Source organism: Acromyrmex echinatior, chromosome 12, assembly GCF_024713525.1.
Source record: "Acromyrmex echinatior isolate Ae372 chromosome 12, ASM2471352v2, whole genome shotgun sequence".
In the NCBI taxonomy this organism is placed as follows: domain Eukaryota; kingdom Metazoa; phylum Arthropoda; class Insecta; order Hymenoptera; family Formicidae; genus Acromyrmex; species Acromyrmex echinatior.
Genome location: NC_141863.1, coordinates 12,312,626 through 12,333,117, shown reverse-complemented (window position 1 = coordinate 12,333,117; position 20,492 = coordinate 12,312,626). Strand labels below are relative to the sequence as shown.

At 30.9% G+C, this 20,492-nt stretch overlaps 1 protein-coding gene and 5 long non-coding RNA genes across 9 annotated transcripts in view; 4 read left to right on the top strand and 2 right to left on the bottom strand.

Moving 5' to 3' along the window:
* LOC147907924 (uncharacterized) overlaps positions 1 to 20,492 on the top strand; it is a 112,639-nt gene that overhangs the window by 81,181 nt on the left and 10,966 nt on the right. The gene's annotated exons all lie outside the window — the stretch shown is intronic.
* On the top strand, positions 6,376 to 10,932 carry LOC147907928 (uncharacterized). The gene is made up of 2 exons (XR_015546946.1): positions 6,376 to 10,376; positions 10,579 to 10,932. It is a non-coding gene; the product is annotated as an uncharacterized LOC147907928 (long non-coding RNA).
* Positions 10,869 to 12,192, bottom strand: LOC147907927 (uncharacterized). The gene is made up of 2 exons (XR_015546955.1): positions 12,106 to 12,192; positions 10,869 to 11,981 (listed from the first exon to the last, which is right to left on the bottom strand). It is a non-coding gene; the product is annotated as an uncharacterized LOC147907927 (long non-coding RNA).
* On the top strand, positions 14,672 to 15,669 carry LOC147907926 (uncharacterized). The gene is made up of 2 exons (XR_015546952.1): positions 14,672 to 15,401; positions 15,490 to 15,669. It is a non-coding gene; the product is annotated as an uncharacterized LOC147907926 (long non-coding RNA).
* Positions 16,705 to 19,815, top strand: LOC105153277 (uncharacterized). 2 transcript variants are annotated; one of them, XR_847085.2, is made up of 4 exons: positions 16,705 to 16,822; positions 17,598 to 17,673; positions 18,019 to 18,339; positions 19,501 to 19,815. XR_847085.2 is itself a non-coding variant. In XM_087411924.1 (3 exons), exons 1-3 carry the CDS (start codon positions 16,789 to 16,791, stop codon positions 18,236 to 18,238), a joined length of 330 nt encoding a protein of 109 aa, XP_087268050.1. In that variant the 5' UTR covers positions 16,705 to 16,788; the 3' UTR covers positions 18,239 to 19,815. The 2 variants fall into 2 exon arrangements, 1 of the variants encoding a protein (XP_087268050.1); XM_087411924.1 differs by having other exon boundaries at positions 18,019 to 19,815.
* Positions 19,655 to 20,492, bottom strand: part of LOC147907925 (uncharacterized) — a 2,073-nt gene continuing 1,235 nt past the window's right edge. For all 3 annotated transcript variants that reach the window (XR_015546948.1, XR_015546950.1, XR_015546949.1), the window contains 2 exons: positions 20,322 to 20,492; positions 19,655 to 20,260 (listed from right to left, as the gene is read on the bottom strand). The exon at positions 20,322 to 20,492 is cut by the window's right edge. This is a non-coding gene — a long non-coding RNA (uncharacterized LOC147907925). The remainder of the gene's footprint in view (positions 20,261 to 20,321) is intronic.

Below are 20,492 nucleotides of genomic sequence, written 5' to 3'. Positions count from 1 at the left end.
AACTCTATCTGCTATATATATATATATATATATTTACATGTCTATTGGTTAGGGTAGCAGAAATAAAAACATATTAATGCGAGATAATATACATTATTTAAAAATCTCACAATTCTTCCTGACATTACAACCAGTTAAATAATTACATTTTGCAAAGCACAATTCTTTGCATTTTCCACATCGTATAGCATTACAATCATCCAAATTAGTTAAAGATTCCATGTTTTCGTAAACTGCATCCAAGGTCTCGATATATATGCATTCTCGCTCATCGTTCAGAAGCAAGTTCCACAGCCACGTTCGTTTCTCACGTCCCTTGACGTACATGATCATCTTCAAATACCGCAAACGTGACGTTTCGCATCATTGTATGAGACAATCCCGTCCTCCCATCGCAATCCATGGTGAGCACTCAACCAGGAAGCGCAAGACCTGTCGAATCTTATTAAAAATTTCCATGGCACGGGACTCGTAAAAATATAATGTGTGAGAACAGTCCCCTGTTTCAGCATCGCTACTTCTTTGACGATAAATTTTTTGTTAACGACGAATCCTTGCAGATCCACAAATGACCATAACGAGCAATTCTTCAAGACTATGCTTCACCCCAGTTTTTCTCTTTCTTTTAAAATTCTAACTTGCTGACCTTGCAATTTACATAATCTTGCACGCCATGTTGGACAACGGACAGTAGTCAATTACACGATCGTATATGATGAGGCAATAGGCGGTAATATTGGCGGGCACATTCTCCTTGCAGTCAAATTTTAGGTGTACGTAACCTGGGTCCACATAATCTTGGTGATAATCTTGACGGATTCGTTTTGTTGCGAGCAATCAATGACCGCAAAAGGCCTTTCCGCGATAAACGAGAGCACGTTGAGTAGCGTTTCGAAGCAGTTGATTCCATAATATACTTCACAAAAACGCACGTACATATATCAAACAAGACAGCGTATCTCTTTTTGCTAAAATCCAGATTTAAATCATCGTATGGATAAAATTCTGAATTTAGATATACGAAGGCAAATCAATAAGTATCCGTGGTACTTATTGACAGGTTTCAAGACAGGCGACATTGCTGATGCAACAACTTGCATGCCAACGCATTACCATCGTGTACTACCATCTTTTAAACGACACCATACAAAATTTCAGAGTGATTCATGCAATAGTCTTGATTTGACAGCAATTCGTAGTGAACGTGTTTGATGTTTTCTAATATGGAAAAAGAACAATATCGAACCGAGATTCGTTTCTTATTTTTGGATGGGAAAACATGCGAAGAAATAAAAATGAAGTTGGATGCCGTCTATGGGAACTCTTCATCATCTATGACAACCATCAGATATTGGTTCAACGAATTCAAACGTGGTCGTTCGTCTGTTTTTGATGAGGAGCGCCCAGGCCGCCAGGCCAGCAGACGTGATTACTAAGGAAATCATTGAAAAAGTCCACGACATGATTCTCGCTGATCGCCGAACGAAACTGCATGAAGGAGTAGAAGCCGTAGGCGTGTATACAGAACGGCATTTAATATTTTGCATGATAACTTGGGAATGAAAAAGCTGTCGGCCCGATGGGTGCCGTGATTGCTCACGGTGGACAACAAACGGATGCGGTTATCAATTTCAAAGCATTGGTCGAATTGCGCTACGAATTGCTGCCGCATCCATCATACTCTCCGGATTTAGCCCCCTGTGACTTTTTCTTGTTTTCAAACTTGAAAAAATGGCTCGGTAAAAAGAAATTCACGATGAATGAAGAGGTCATCGTCGAAACAGAGGCCTATTTTGCAGAGTTCGACAAATCGTATTTTTCTGAGGGGTTAAAAAAATGGCAGAAGCGTTAGGAAAAATGTATCCTTCTAAAAAGGGGATTACGTTGAAAAATAAAAAAATTTTTTGTGAAAAGTTTGCGTCATTACTAACACAGGTAATTATTGATTTGCCCTCGTACTTTCACATTACTCGAATTACAATCGTCGAACATGCTAACGTCCCGTGACATTCTTTCGACCGGTCTGTAGAGCAAAGATAACATTTCGTGGCTTCTCAAGTTGAGTCACTGTTTTGACAGCCCATGAATGCTTGATCGTATTCTGTAACAGAGGATACTCGTACAGATCCCACGAGCGAAAACTCATGCTCAGATAACGATCGCTTTCCAATGCACGCAGCATTGATAATTTATTGATCTCGTTTAACGCACCATGAGGCATCCGCCACTGCATTTTGAATAATTCAATCTCAAGCTCTGTCACAGGATTTCCCACTAAGCAATTGTAATCTTTGCGCGCTCGTATCAAAATCAATTCGTGGCGAGCGTTGATAACCACGCGTTTTTTTAATCCTCGCAAAAGCCCAACAGCATGTTGAGCGGCACGCAAAAATTAAAGTATTCTTCCTCCGTGTCAAATCTAGAGTTCCATCCTCAATTCAAGATAATCAAAGTTTTATCGTACGTCATTGATGCATAATTCTTGATGGTACTGGTAATTCCAATGTTTCTGTTGTGATCAATTTCCACATTGTTGAGATCATATCGAATTTCATTAAACATGAACGCCACACTAGTGTTATAATGTTTCCAAGCGTCGTCGATATCTGATTGTTTTTTTTCTTCACCATCAATCTTTTTTCGATGCAAAGAAAACTCGCACGGCAATGTGTACAAATCCTGCTATTGTGTGTGTATCGTCACCATGCCCAAACGTACTGTTGGCGTACGTGTGAGTCTCAATCTTGACGATGTTAGTTTCTTTCTAGGTGTAGTCTTTCCAGTAAAAGGTGTATCTCTCGTTTCTTCGGCTGTTCATTCAATACAAACATTTCACATTAGCACCGCCATATATGCAATCTAACTGTGATCTCTTCTTCCCGAAAATCAAGCAATTGATCGTCTTGGTTCACCACGCGTCAGATTCGTAATGCTCCGTACAACGATTGGAAGGTAAATGATCTGCGTCGGCCTTTCCGATATCTTATATTTCAGCGGCATCCTCGGCGAAAATTCGTGTATTGTGTGCACGCACCTGTTGCTATATGCACTCGCAGTCACGTTGCATTCGATATGTATGATATTCACGTTGATGATATTTATCGGCACGTCCGACTCATGCCACTGTCGCGATTCCAGCCATTCGACGAAAACCCCAGGAGCGAGCCAATGTTGTGAGGTTTTACAAAATTTATGATAGGCGCATTTGATTTCACTTCTCATCGTATTGTTGTTGGTGCAAATAACCAGCGAGAACTCTTCATTTTCCTTACCCTTCATATCGTGAGAACGTACGCACGCACGCCCGCCCGCATGCACGCACGCACGCACGCACGCACGCACGCATATATAATGTATATAGTGATATATTTATCAAATGAAATTGATGAAATATATTATTATATTGTTAAAACACTAATGAAGGTCATCTACTATCAAAGCGAATCATGGTGTTTAATAATATTCTGTGAATTTTTATTTTTTTTTTACAATTTGTAGCCCACGAGATTTTATCGGTCATAATCTCAAAACCAAAGTACGTAATTTCACAAATTAAATTGATAAGCAATTTAATCATATCGATGCTAATCAGCTTATTATATTGTGTTTCAAATCCAAGGAAGCAGTTATCTCATGCTGAATTCAAAAAAGATTTGTTAAAATTGTTATCAGAAAGTAATAAAATTCTTGATGGAGGATCGGTGTTGAAGAATTTTTGCTTCAACTGGGCGATATTTTAAGAAAATTGCCATATAAAAATAAAAGACTAGTTGAAATTAAAGTTATGACGGATGCATTAAAAGAAGAAGAGGCAGGACTTGTGTAATTTATATTTATAAAAAAAATTATATTTTGATGTAAACATTTTTATTCTCACTCTTGGAAAAAAAAGTACAAAACTATACAAGTTTACTTACAAAATTATTTATGTAGTTAAGTAAAATACATATTCACTTATACATTTTCTACAGATTTATTTTAAAATTCAACTTTTTCAATGCTAAATAATAAAATAAATATTTTATTTAAAAATAAAGTAATTTTAATATGAAAATAACTTTTCTATCTTTAATCTATCTTTTCTATCTTTCCATCTTTTAATAAAATTATCATTTTATGTTTAAACTTATTTTTTTGTTTTAACCAAATATATAGTATTACATAGTCTCACATACCAGCATGATCATTATATGAATGCCAAGTTTTTTAAAATTAAATTAAGTTAGCCATCTTTTTGTTAATAATGTTTTACGAATCAATCGTTCTCATCATCTTATTTATATTATTGTACTTTTTCCACACACGAAAAATATAATGCCTATTTTATGTCATTTTGAAAACCAATACATAAAACAAAAATATTAAACTAAAAATATAAAAATTTAAGAACAAATATGTGCATATATGTATGTGAGAGTATCATCATATGGACATTAGGATTATCTAAAACAAATTTAGCGTCGTGACATTTACTTTGATTCTTCTTGGATAATGCTCATATTTCTTTCTATGTTGTCAATGGCTATTTCTGTATGATGATCGCATAACATAAAATGGCTTAACACCAATGATATTTAAATACTTTGTATGATAAACTAGCTTCAGTTATATGCTTGAATAAGAATGCATCTTTGACAAGTCATCGTATGTTTAGGCATACTGCAGGAAGATCGTAATACGGATATTAATTTTTCCAACATATCCCTTATTGTGACTTTGCTAATAAAAAAATCTTTTAGCACTTTTCTCCTATCTTACATAAAGATCGATTTGAAATGTCAAATTACGTTTTGAAATAGTTAAAAATATATATTAAAAAATCTATATCATATATAATAATCATTAAGCATGACAAATGTATAAGACAAACTCTTTCCGAGAGAGAGAGAGAGAGAGAGAGAGAGAGAGAGAGAGAGAGAAGAGTATTCTTGTAGAATATAAAATATATTTTACTTATATAAAAATAAACTAACGGTTAGATATACTGATTTTTTAAATTGTTAGACATTATCGATATTTATGCATGTGACAAGAGATAGTTACAATTCGTCACACTGCAGATTGTTCACGAATTGTTACATATTCGATCAACCTATAACATAAATGTTACAAATTAAGATTGTTACTAGATTTAGTTTTATATACATTTCTACGCTCAAGCTGTTTTCCAAATGTGCGTTTTTATCTTATAGTGCAGGGAGTAGAATCTCACATTCTCTATGGTTCTCTTTACAACACGCGACATCATTTTCCAATACGTTACATCCAAATCAACATATAATATACAATATTGCCTTCCATTTATTTTGCATTATGCAATTTATAATCTAAAATAATGTTATACTGCTAACAAATTTATGTTCTCACCTTTCTTCCTTCGAGTTCTCGGCACAAATTTTTAAGATCCTGGATCCTGTTCCATTTGATTTTTATACGCGTTAGTGATGTTTTGAATACATAAAACAAAAATATTAAATTAAAAGTACGAAAATTTAAAAACACAGAAATATCCGCATGTGTGAATGTGAGAACATCATCTCATACATTAGAATTACCTAAAACATTCATTTATACATTTTCTACAGATTTATTTTAAAATTCATTATTCTCAGCTTTCTTCCATTGCTATTATATAGAGCCTTCATTTACAAAATAGTTGGCAAATCTTTCTCTGTAAATACTACTAGACAAGTTGTCTGAAGTAACATCTTGGTTAATCTGATTTTGTATGTTTCTAATGCCAAGCGACGATCGTGTCTATTATGCCATTGCTACCTGTCGTGTCTATTATATTATAAGTATTGTCTTTCTTGAGGACAAGCTTTTCAAGTTCCTTAGTGATGATAAAATTGTGTAAACAGATAGTGGCCAACACCATTTTTTCGAGATGTAGGTATTGATTGATTTTCGAAAAATTTTCCATCTTGCTACAAGTATGCCAAAAGCACTTTCGATAACTCGTCTGGCCCTGCTGAGATGATAATTATATATTTTTTTCTTTAAATCTAGCTGTGAACTTTTTGGATAAGGTCGCATCAAGTACAGTGATAGTGGGTATGCCTCATCGTCCACCAAAACAAATGGCAATTCGCATTGACCAACTAGAGAAGATAAAGGCACATTTAAAATGTTTGCATCTAAGCCTTGATTTTAATTTGCTATTAGCAAAAACTTCAGCATCACTACGGCGACCCTCTGCTCCTACATCTACCAAAATGAATCAATAATGAATGAACATACTAGTAAGTCAATAACGAATTTGAAATACTAGTAAGATTAAAGCTATGGGTTTTCTTATAATTGTAATAGAAAGAGCCATTGTGAGGAGTCTGTAATTTAAAATTTAAATTAGTCTATTTCATGAATGTTAAATACAAAAGATGTCTGAATAAATTATTATCACAATGTATTTTCCATCTATAGCCCCAATGCAATGAGGAAAATTCCATATTGTTTCAAAATCTTCTGCTATCTTTGTCCTTGCTTGATATTGGCATAAATCCTTCAATTTTCAGATTTCATTACAAGTTTCATGAATTATTTGGGAAATAGTATTTGGAGAAACTCGAAATGCATATTTTATTGATCTCATGCTATCTTTACTAAATATCTCAAGCAAATTTGCAACTTTGTCTGAGAAGCAATTGATTCTCTAATATTTGTTTGCTTTTCAATTCCAGGGCCTAATTGAAAGAAGATGATCGAAGGTGCTAACATCCATGCTCAAGTAATTAAAATGCAGCGAAGGATCAGTTGCTCTCAACATAGTAATTAAATTGTTACTATCACCTTGGAGAGATCGCTCTATTGAATAAAATTGGGCCTGACCCATACACTTCTTTTGGATTTTTTTTCTGACAGTGTAAATTGAGATTAATTTAATTAAACCTCACTTTCTTCTTTCGACAGTGTATCATTGGAGTTTTCACGTATATTTTCATTAAGTGTTTAATAGCTTCGGTCATCATCATCAATTTGTTATCCATGGTGATGAAAAATTACTTGTGTAACTTGTATGACAAAATTTAAGTGCGTAAATATTATATAAATACCAAGATATAAAAAATAATGACGCATTACGTGCGACTTCAGCATACTTTGTTCACATGATATGGAAAAATGATAGTAAATGCATTAAAACAGTTTAAAAAATGATTATGAGATTGTAAATATTAATTGTAAAATATAAAATACAACAGTGATGATTATTTTTACAATTTAATGAATTATATTTCATTTTAATAAGTAAATTATTAACATATAGTTAGTAGTGTTTAAATTATATTCATTCTGGATACTAGAGAGTCTATAATCAGAATGGCGCCATACGAGAGATGACGTTATATTTTAGCGAAATTCTGCGAGAGAGAAAGAGATATACGGTCTCAGTCTATCCAACAGATTGTCAGTTTAGGGTTAGGTGCAACAGCATTGAACGACATAGATACGTAAAGGTACATTGATAAAAATAAAATTATCGAAATTATTTTAGAAATATGGTTGGATGTATAATAATATCGTTTTGTAACAATTCATTAAAAAAAGGATATGTTATGAAAATAATTCCGAAAGACACAGAACGCCGAATGAATTGGTTAAAGAATATAAATGGCAAATATAAAAATTGGACACCGTCAAAAAATTCATCTGTATGTGAGGTAAAGTAATTTATTCTTTATAAATAATGTATTTAAAATATTAAAATAAAAATGTAACATAAAATATACACAGATTAATTATAATATCTGAAGACAGGTAGTGTCTTAGCATTAAGTATATGTATAGTTATCACATTGGTACGAATTAAATTTTTTTTCCTTTTGTCGTAATCTTTTCAATTATACATCATTGCATTGTGAATCTAAATCAAATAATATGATAATTACGATATTTAATATATAATATTTTATGAAATGATATATACATATATAATATTTTTCTGAATTTTTGATTTCTTTTATATTATTACATTTTGCTCCTAAAATGTAGGAACAGAGAATAGATAATAAACTAGGGCATTTAATAACGCAAATAATGTGCAATAAATAACGTTTTGTATAAAATAATGTGCAATATTACAAAATGTACAATATTGCAATAGTACAAAATAAATGAAATTTTATAGTAAATAATATATGCAAAAAAGTTTTATTATTTTATATACAATATTTATTTATTATCATTTTTTAATTTGTCACAATTTTTGAGCATTTTTTTAGCATGAATTCAAAATTTAGAAAATAATGCGTTTAAAAAACTGAAGGGAATGGCTAAAACATAGCGGACCAATCACAAGTGATACTCGCATGGCATCACTCTGATTGTAGGATTGTAGGCTCTCTACTGAATACATCTTTGCGCACCATGAACATAACACACAAAGCTTGTGTGATGGAAAAGTGCGGAATAGCGCTGATTGGTTCAATGACGCATTCTCTATTCCGTAGTCCTATTCCGTACCATGTGATTTCATCCTAAGGCCGGGTTCACACCTTGATGGAAAAGCAGAAAGCGGAAAAGCGGAAGCCAATCGGAACTCGCAATAGTAATTGGCGGTACATTTCGCTTGTCTGTTTCTTTCTTTCCGCGAGTTCCGATTGTTTTCCGCTTTTGCGCTTTCCGTTTTTCCATCAAGATGTGAATCGGGCCTAACAGTACGGTAGTGGTATCTTGTGCGGATTTGGTGTGAGTATCTCATGTTTGTCGGTTATCTGGGTAAAACGTGCATACATGTATATTCCGTATGCGTTATCATGTGATATATACTTCCAAATTTTCCCGCAACGGCACTAAAATCACATCAACCCTATTTTTCATAGGTTTTCAGGACATCGATTTCCCCATTTTTAAAGTGGGGAGCACAGACTTTTGCATAAAACATCAATCATAATGAAATCAATCAATCTGAGTCCTTTATGAATAGGAAGTAAATGAGGGACTTTGATTGATTCATTTTCTTATGCCTCATGTGTCATTATGCAAGAGTCTGTGCTCCCCCCCTTTAAGACATAGATTCTTGCATAACGAATAACACAAAATGCATAAAATAATGAATTAATCAAAGTCCTTTATTTGCTTTCTTTCCATGAAATAAAGGACTCTTATTGGTTATTTTTTTTATACGTTATGCAAGATTCTCTGCTCACACACATTCTACAATAAATCATTAATCATAAATCAGAAATTAGAAGCTTGGAAATCGACCAATCACAATCGTCAATTTCCAACTTCTAACTTCTGATTTATGACTAATAGCTTATTAAAGCTTATAGAATGGCTATTAAGGGTATACCCAACAACTTGCATAGCCACATAAATGTATGCATACAGAAAATTATCCAATCACATTTCCTTATGAAGTCACACGTAAAATGAATAATTTTCTCTATGCATACGTTTATGCGGCTATACAAATTTGTGTGGATATACTCTAAGGCACTTTTGCATAATGCATAATGCATAGTGCATAAGCGAATCAATTGTGCATAATCAGTATCTTTCCTTTCCTCTTATTCCATAGAAAAAAAGAATTTCGATTGGTTGATTCCCTTATGGCTATGCATTATGCAAGAATCTGTGCTGCGGCCTTTATTCTCAAGTTTGGTCTCCTTTTAAGTTAGGTTTTTATTTGACGCTACGACCCTCATTTTCAGCGACAAAACAGGTTACGTGATCAAAATTGACGAATCAAGCGTCAATTTTGATTACGGGATCTTTTGACGCTGAAAATGAACGTCGTAGCGTCAAGAGAAAACCCAGCCTTATTCCATGCTTAAAACATATATAAATGGAAAGGGCATTACCTATACTTCCCATGGCTCGCGCTGATGTAAAAATCTGTGCGAGAAAGGTAGTAAGAGATAAATGTTCTCAATGCGCATGCGTTGTTCCGGTATTCAAGTACCGCGTGTGGAGAGCAATGATGATGGAGGGGGCGATGATGGACAGCAGAAACGAGGAACAGACGCATGCGCATTGCAAACATTTATCCCTTACTATTTTTTTCTCTCGCACAGATATTAGCTTTATGTTCAGCGATCTATTCCCCTTTCATTTATATATGTTCTGAGATTCCATGCAATTCCATGCTTTCATCGCAGTATTTCGTTGTGACAGATTTCCTAACCTCGATATTCATCAACTTTAGCGCTTAATATTTCACTTCGCAGAGTAGTTCTGCACTTTTTTTTTCAAATTTTTTCATTTTGTGCAAAAACACGAATGAACCTAATTTAATCGAAATCGGAGATGAGACAGTTCTGGATAATTACGAAATGAGATAGTTCTGAATAATTACCATAAATAATTACGCAATTACGTAACTATTTTGAGCCAATTTGTATTTTAAACTGTATCTAATCGTATAAAAAAATTATGTAAGTACATCTTTTAAAAATAAGTATTATTTCCTATTGTTTGTATTAGACTTAAGCATATGCTAATTGAATTTTTCTGCCATTTTAAGAAAGATAATATATTTTATAAAGATAATAAATTTGTATTCCTTGTTTTTTATTTTTTTGAAAAAATATAAAACCCTATGTTATTATATTAATATATATTAATTTCTATTTATAGCAAAAATGAATGTCGCTGTAATTTTTAAATCAGTATACCAAACAATTAATTCCATGGCTCCAAAAGTTTTGACGATCTCGACTATGGAAAATGTATTATTTCATAGAATCCACTACATGTGCAACAGAGACAAATTATATTCATCGACCAATTTATTGAATCACAAAAGTACATGTTTTCTTTTGCAACCCATATTGCCCATATATAATTCAATATGTGGTTTAAAAGCAAAAGGTCGGTTACAGTTACGTTGCAAGGATTGTTACTTTCTATGTAAGAATGACACATGGTATGTGATGTGCAAAACCCATCCTAGACATAAGCAAGTCAAAATTAAAAAGAAAGAATACAAAACATGGATATTAACATGGGCTTCTCAGAGTAAAGTACGAGGCTGGTAAATGGATATATGTAGATCTTAAATCTGGAAATAAAATATTATGTACAGTAAGTAATGTATGAGTTTATTCAGAATATGTTTTCTGAGAAAGTTTTTCAGAATACATTTTCTAAGAAAGTTTTCTGGAATCTGTTAATAAATTTGTTCTTTATTGCTGAACTATTATATATTCATTTTTTGCGGAAAACAAAGAAAATTTTAGAATGGTTTGTTAAAATTTATATAAAAAAATATATAAAATATAATAATGAATAGGCTTAATATATTCACCTAAATGATATGTTCGTCTTTCACTTTAATCTTTTGGCAAATGTTTACCTTAATTGTTATTTTCAATTTCCATAAAATATATTCATTCAATTGCATTTAAGGCTCGTATTAGACTAGGCATTGAAGATTAAGATTGAAATTATTATTATAAAACTTTTATACAAAAAATATACGCTATTTAATAAAGAAAACGTGTTAATATAAAATATACATAAAAGCAATTTATTAATTAAAAATAAGGAATTTATATAAATAACATTTATTGAATATATTTACATAGTTCATTTTATGTTTCTTTTAACTATTAAATGAAGGAGAATTTTCATGATATATTTTTACGATACAATTTTTTTTTAACTCAGTTGAATTAAAACGAAAAATTTTTTTATTTATATTTCTAAATAAAATAGCACTCATAATGCCTTTTTAATTGGATTAGAAAACTGTATTTCCTATTCAGAATTTTAAATTTAGCAGTATTCATCATGCACAGAATGGCTGATATTATTTTTAGATTCAACTGGATTGAAAAACTACATTTTCTATTCAGAATTTTAAATTAAACAATATTCACGATGCACAGAAATGGCCGATATTATTTTTAGATTCAACTGGATTGAAAAACTGCATTTCCTATTCGGAATTTTAAATTAAGCAGTATTCATGATGCACATACACAAAATACTATATTATTTTTTGATTGAAAAGCATAGAAATATGCTCCATGTCATTCCTATAAATGAATAAAAATGCATATATAAATATAGGATTGAAAAGGATTCATTTTAACATTTATGAATCCATATTTCTGAAAATCTGAATCCATTTTAATCCATTTCAATCCATTCTCGTTTTACCTTTCTTCCAATCAGTTCAAGCCTAATTTCTTCACTTTTGGATATGTCGTTAATAACTTTATCCATAAGATATCTCCAGTGTTGGAACGTATCTAGGTAAAAGTATCTAGATATAGTATTTAGATACTTTAGCTATACCTAAGTGCATTATCTAGATCCTTATAAGTAAAGATACCTATATCTGTATCTATATCTACTTATTTTTTGGTATGATATTTTTTAAATTTTAGATACATATCTAGCAAACGAGAATGGATTAAAATGGATTGAAATTTTTTTCTATCGGAATGTGTATTTTAAAAATAGCGAATACTTTTTTTTGGATTTAATTGGATTCAATTAGATTCAATTGGATTGAAAAACTATATTCAAAATTTTGAATTGAACAGTATTCACAATGTGTGTGTTGTGCAGAAATAGAAAAAGCTAATATTATTTTTAGATTGAAAGGCATAGAGATATGCTCCATGCAATTCCTATAAATGAATAAAAATGCATTCAGGATTGAAAAGCATTTATTTTCACATACGTGAATCAATATTTCTGAAAATCTGAATTCATTTTAATTCATTTTAATTCAATCCATTCTCTTTTTGCTGGATAAGTACAAAGTACTTATACATTTTATTTTATGTCATATTGGAAACTTAATTTATTATTACTGTACTATAAATCATCTTTCTTCTCTAATTCGTAACTTTATACTAGTATTCTTAATTTTTTTTATCGCCCGGGAGAAAAAAAGTTTACAAAATTATGTAATTTTATATCAGTTATATAAAATCATATATAATTATACAGGATATCCCCAATCTACGGGATCGCTTCTCATGAGCTGATATGGTGAATAACTAAACTGAATCGAAAAGTCCTTTACCATTTACAAGCGACCGTGACTGATGGGCATATAGTACTTAGTGATAGTCCACGCCGATGTGCTTATTTAGTGATACTTAGAAATTAATATCTCCTAAAATATTGCAAAAATTGTAAAATAAAATAATAAAAGACTTTTCAACTCAGTCCGCTCTACTTATTCGCGAGAAATGATCTCGAAGGTCAGGAACATCCTATATATGAAATATGTTCATATTTGGACATATTTTATATATAATTATACTTAATTTTACATAATTTTACACAATATGTAACTAATATAACTTATATAATTTTATGAAATCTTTTTCCTGGGTGCCTAGAATTTTAATTTCTAGTATTTAGTGATTGGCGAAGAACTTTGTAGATCCCCAGCAAACGAGAATGGATTAAAATGGATTAAAATTTTTTTAATGCGTACTTTAAATCCATGAAAATGGATTGAATGGATTGAAATGGATTGGATCCGAGCTGGCACTAGTTTAATATTCGAAAAAAAAAAAAACATTCATATTTAAGGGTGGCAAATTTTATTCCTAAGACATTTATAATAATTATACCTGAAATTAACTTCAAATTGGTATTAAAAACACACATTTCAATGGGATTCGAACCTGGGACCTCTGGATTATGAATCTTCTAAGTTACTCGCTATACCACTTCTTCAATTAGTAAACGTGTTATTCATTCTCTACTTCAATTACAACTAATTAAACTAATGAAATTATATAGATATAATAAAAATATCATTATTTAACAGATATAACAAAGTATAAACAATTTACATTACTATGAAATAACATTAGATAAGTGTCGGATAATCTAATCTCGCTTGGCCGATGTCGCGCATCGTGATTAGCCTAATGTTCGAGCTGTGTTCTTGGTTTGTGTGCGACTTTGCGAGTGTTCACCTCGATCATTCATTTTACTTCTAATCAAAGAGAAACAAAAGAACATAGCTCAATTATTTTTACATTACAACTTTTTTTAATTTAGTTGGATTAAGACGAAAAATTTCCTACTTATAATTTTGAATAATTTTAGCATTTATGATCCATTTTTTAAATAAAAATTTTTTTATTTAATTAGATTGGAAAACCATTTCATATTCAGCATATTGAGCAGTATTTACGTTGCACAGAAATTGATATTATTTTTGAATTTAAGTGAAAAAAATTGTACTTTCTATTCACAATTCTGAATTGAATAGTATTCACGATGCACACAGAAAATGCTAATATTATTTTTAGATTGAAAGTCATAGAGATATGTTCTATGCAATTTCTATAAATGAATAAAAATGCATTCAGGATTGAAAAGGCATAAACATTTGCTTTATGCAATTTCTATAAATGAATAAAAATGCATTCAAGATTGAAAAGGATTCATTTTAACATTCATGAATCCGTATTTCTGAAAATCTGAATCCATTTTAATCCATTTCAATCCATTCTCGTTTACTGGGTCGGTATTCATAGTTGGATCTTATATTTAAGACCGTCTTAAGTAATGTCTTAAGATACTAGTTCTCTGATTGGTTCATGACATCTTAAGATTAAGATGGTGAAAATATACAAGGTGAATTCCGGTGGATACGTTCAAAAGTAATGGGGAGCAATGAAACAATCAGCTTTTACCCAAGATGCAAAATTCAATATGGCCGACACTGGCCAACACTCAGGCTGCGTTCGGAAACATCACTCGTTGGTGTGTTCGGTGACTTCAGTGGAGAAGTAGTGGGGGTATTGTGTGCTTTTGAGTGGTGAGTGTTCCTGAACGGCTTTCGTGTGGCGTATGTGTCATCTCAATTCCACCTCACCGCTCACGTTTAATCCTATAATCTCGAGCTAAACAATTCACTGATGAAGAAAGGCGGTGATTGTAAAGAGGAATGATTGGCGGTATATGATTATAAAAAGAAAGAAATAAGTCATTCCTTCCATGATTACCGGCGCCTATTAAACATTTTACTATATCGTACCGGGTAATTATATGCTGTATCGACTTTACAATGATAAAATTTTTCATCGTGAAAATGCAAGTTAATATTGGGTCATCTAAAAAGTATCCGCGGTACTTTGTCACTAGATATACGACTATCAACACACATCTAGTGACAAAAAACCGCGGATACTTTTTAGATGACCCAATATAATGCTAATTCTACAATGAGTCGGTAGTCTTATGGGCCTTCTACAATAAGCTATAGATCATAAATTATAAGTCATAAGTTAGAAATGAAGCAATCACAATAGTCAAGTTTCTGACTTCTGATTTATGACTTATGGTTCATTGTAGAAGGCCTATTAATCTTAATCGATGAATTTGATCAATCAGCGTTTGTCTTACAAGTTGATTATTGGTTAACTTTATCGACTAAGATTTCCGACTATCGACTCATTGTAGAATCAGCATAACAGGTTTGACAACTAACCATATTCTGATTGTAACAGATTTTATTATTGTAAATCCTTAAAGAAAATTGATATCGGTGATATAAAACTTTAGATGCTGGATGTTGCTTCATCGTCCAAAGATCTGTTAGTTTCTACGAGGCTTATTGTCGATCTTAGAACAGTTAGTTTTGTTCTAAGTAGTACTGGACACATACAATTTTACAACATTTATACAAATAATCTGTTGTATAGTGTGTAATAAAATATTAAAGGCAGAACAATATAAAAAAAAGTTAGAATAAAAATAAAAAAAATAGTAAAACTTAAACAAATTTTCTGGATTAATATAACTGCTCAAAATTTTTTGACCCAAGAATGTAACAATTACATGGAAAAATTTTTTTCCATTTCATGGAAAAAAAGAATTTCGATTAGTCGATTTCCTTATGCACTATGCATTATGCGTTATGCAAATCTGTGCTGCAGCCATAACACCGGCTCACACCGACTCCCCTTGCTTTTCACAACGGGTGGAGAGTGACACTCGGTGTGATTCTCTCAACCTCAACGTTTCTGAACGATCTCGCACTAGTGCATACCGAGTGCACACGAGTTTTTCGAATGGTTGGTGTGTATTAGTGGCACACCAATGAGTGTTTCCGAACGCAACCTCAGTGTTGCCGCGTGTTGCCATTATATCATATTGTCGAATTTAGAAGTGTCAATAAAGTGTCAATATGCCAAGTTGTTTCGTAAAAAATTGTAGAAGTCGCACAAATTATGTGCTTAATAAGAATGTGAAGTACTTTTCACTCTCTACAGATCAAGAGTTGCGATTGAAATGGTTGGAGGCTTGTCGCAGAGATGACAATTTTAAGGTTACGCATGGTAATAATTACTATTTCCATTAATTTCAAAAATTACATTGAAATTAAATTGTTTTTAACGTAAAAAATAAAATATACATTTAATTTTGTTTTGTTTTGTTTATATGTTTTGTTTATATTATTTTAGTAAAAGTATATGAGTGATTAACTCTGAAAGAGAATTCTCTTGTAGAAAAATATTACTAGTGTCACTGCTAGTTGTAATAGTAAATTGGTATTAGTGTCACTATTCATATCAACAGTAACATTACTATATATACATCAGCACTACAGTATTAGCAGTGATACTAGTAGTTCGATTTTCTATGATGGTTAAAAATATATTACTTATATTACTTTTTTAGAACGGATATGTGAGCTACATTTTTCTTCCAATTGTATGAAATATCGAATGACTAAACCTCGTTCTGTACACATTTCATCGAAAATTATATGCACACTGTGAAAAGGATCGGTACTAATAAAGTTATTCGACTTGCCAAATAAAAAGCAAAAGCTGTTGCATTCATTTGAGACAACTTGTGATGATAATGCAGGATCTTCACAAAAATATGTTTGGTAAGAATAAAAATAAATATATTATGGCTTTGATATAGGAATAATGTCATACAACAGAAGCACAGTTGTAAAATTTATCTTGTAGCTACAAGATAAATGTGTTAGCTAGCCAAAATTGCATTATAATGCACAAGTAATGCTTTGTTTAGTGCGTTTAATTTAGTGCGAAGAGCAATAACGAATCATTTTAATACATATTATTTATGTTAAATATAATTGAATTTAAAATAATTCTTTTGCGCAATAAATTGTTAGGCTTACATAACTCAATGATAATTAGTAACTAATCGTTGAATTATATTTTCTTATTATCTATTATTACATATAACTATATGTTGAAATAATTTAAATTCAATTACATATAACTATGTTTGAAATAATTTAAATTCAATTACATTTAATATATATAGTATAATAACATGACTGGTCATTGCTTTTTGTTGAGTTACATAGATGTAATAAGTTTAGGGGATCCAAAAAGCTTTTTCATTGAAATATACAACATTGTATTGTTTACGATAATTAGCATTGGAATCCCAATGTACACAGAATTGATTAATTGTACCAAGCATAATCCTGAAGGGGACATTATCTTACAAGATCTTATCAACGAATCCAATAGCAATTCTGTGCTTTGTAGCAAATGCAAATGGCTGGATAGCATTAATTTTAATGAAGAGTATATGCTCTCTCTGAAATATTAATTCTCTATAATAATTCATATTAATATAAATTTTCTTTCTTATGAATATTGACTTTACTTTTTATATTTCAGAAATGAACCAAAGACCGATAAAAGTAATTCAAGAAGATGCTGAAGTATTAATGACAAACATTGAGTTATCACAAAAGTATATATGTTATCCATTGAAAATAATAATAATTGAATTTATTTTTCCGATACGTTTTCACAGATTGTATTGTCTAAGAGTTGAATTGTGTCTAGTTTTATCTCTATTTGATTAATTTTTTTTACATTTTTCCAATCCATTGGTATCAATACAGAAAATTGTATAAATTGTTTTCAATTATTTGTTTCCTTTATTTTAGAGAAAGTAATATACATTTTTATTTTGTAATTTTTTAAATATAATGTACAAAAAATTTGTGATTTGTCGGAAACACTATGCTTTTTATTTTTATTTTCTTTATATAATAATTGTCAAAAGTGCGACTTCATTTTTTGTATTTTTCAGATCTTCATCGCAATTAAAAAAAATAAAAACGCCAGAAGAAATTGAACAACTGTTAATTGATTTAGCGAAAAAAAAAAACGAAAATGAACAGCTTATGTGCAAAAATCTTCAACTACAAGCCGAATTAAAAGAAAAATACGGGATCATTGAGAGCATGCAGAGACGTGGAAAAAATGGGAGAAAATTTTGCAGCCAAGATCAACACTATTCGTACAGTTAGAAGATGGCAAATTTGAAATGGAAGCAAACATTTAAAAAAATGAGCAAGACAAATTGGTGATAAAAAATGTATTATTTCTTGGCGATACAAAAAAGTGTTAGGTAAGACCCTACAAATGTTGAGAATGATGGTCGTGTGCCAAGAAGAAAGTGACGAGGAAGAATGGGAATGTGATACTGCTGATATTTTAATCTTTTAGATATTCGTAATCTATTCTTATTTCAAGATTGCTTTAACACTAGAAGGTAGCCAAGGTTTCTTGCGAAATTAAAACTGTGACTTTTTTTTTCCATCTGACTTAGCTTCTATCTGATATTCTTTTGTAACTTTCCATTATGTATCTTAATTTTGGTAAAAAAATTTTCAATTATATAAGATGGTTTAATTTTCATTTAATTATCTACTAAGAAGGATGATTGGAGCCAATAATGGCATTTAATAATATTTTAATAAATTACACTAATTTAACATCTGATATTACATATTTGTATATATGCATGTACATATATAATATACATGTATAATTCACATTGCATTATATAAGCATTAAAGATCTAACTTCCGGTATAGGCATCTAATATATCGATTGTGTTTTCATATGTATGGTCTTAAATATGATTTTTATTTTTATATTTGTATATGTTTTACTTACAATTTTATTTACAACTTTTATAACTTTAAATTCGTTTTATATTTGACGAATTTTTCACAAAGATTAAAAAATATTTAATATAGTAATGTGAGAATAAAATTTTCTTGTTCAATATACAGGGTTGGCCATATTCGACGGAAAGATGTTTTTTTTTCAATCATGGGAAACGTCGTTACTCGATCTAACATCTCTTTCCCATGATTGAAAAAAAAAACATCTTTCCGTCGAATATGGCCAACCCTGTACATATTAGTGTTATAATTACAATGTTAAATATAATTATCCCTATAGGTTTTGTTTCATTTTATTTATTATTAATAAAAAAACGTGCTCAGAGCTTCTATCATCCTTCTAAGGAGGTTGTTAAATTCAGTCTTTTTGTGTTAAAATGCTAATACATTGCTCTGTAATTGGTTCATGACAGTTTGAGATGATATAATAATAATAATAATAATTAATCATGGTGAATAATTGTGATAATGAGTATTAAATAATATTTAATATTCATTATCACAATTACTTTATCGTTTATAATAATATTTATACTATATTTGTAACTATACAAGTAATTAAGTATTCTGCTACTGATGACGAGTGATGGTTATTACAGGAATTTAAAGCCAACATTGCTGAGCAAGACATCGCGTCACAAGCGCTTATTTAGCAGAATACGTTGCACACCACATTTCTTACATAAATATCTGCACTTAGATTGTAAAACATCGATGATGGCCTCTAGTGACAGTTGTCATTCATCTCGCGTGGAAATTGTATTCATCCTTCCTCTGAATTTTTATCAGCTGTACAAGTGATGAATGTAGAATTTCAAAAATATCATGGGCAATTTTTTAATCTAGAGGATAAAATTTTTGATAAATTGACTTCAATTGTATGTACTAAAATAAAAAATGAATTTCCTAGAAAAGTTATTGCGTGTTTAGTGCGAACACGAACCTACATTAGAATTAGAAAACTAAATCGAGAATAATAATAAGCAATAGCAAAAAAAAATTAAAAAAATGAAGCATATATGTAATATAATTACTTATGTATTATTTTGTTATAGTATGTATGTTATTCTTAATATTTTATATTCATATTTTATATCCATTTTATATTTAATATATTTAATATATTTAATTTTCTATGTATCGTGTTTTAATTTCCAATTAACAATTTGTACACTTAAAATACGCGCGTCTCTGCTTGGATAACAACTGATTGGTCGAAATTTTAAGCCATCCTCAATGCCATTATGCGCAATGATTCACCTTGTATATTTCCACCATGGTCTTAAATATAAGATCTGACTGAATACTATCCATAGAAAGAGAGTGACAACATGATGAATTGCGATTGGTGCTTGAGACCTATAGGAGTAATTTTTTTCTTAGGATGGAATCAAGAAAAGTAAAAAATTTTATGTATTACCTAGTTTACATCGTGCATTTGATACGGGCAGAGAGAAACCTGAGAGAAGACATGCTGGTCCAAAACTTGTAACCACAAAATGTTTGTGCGCGTTGCGAGCGTTAGTTGCGGCGCTCAAGTTGGTTTTTCTTTCCAGCTGTCCTTTCTTTCTCTTTCTCTGGTATTCTGTGT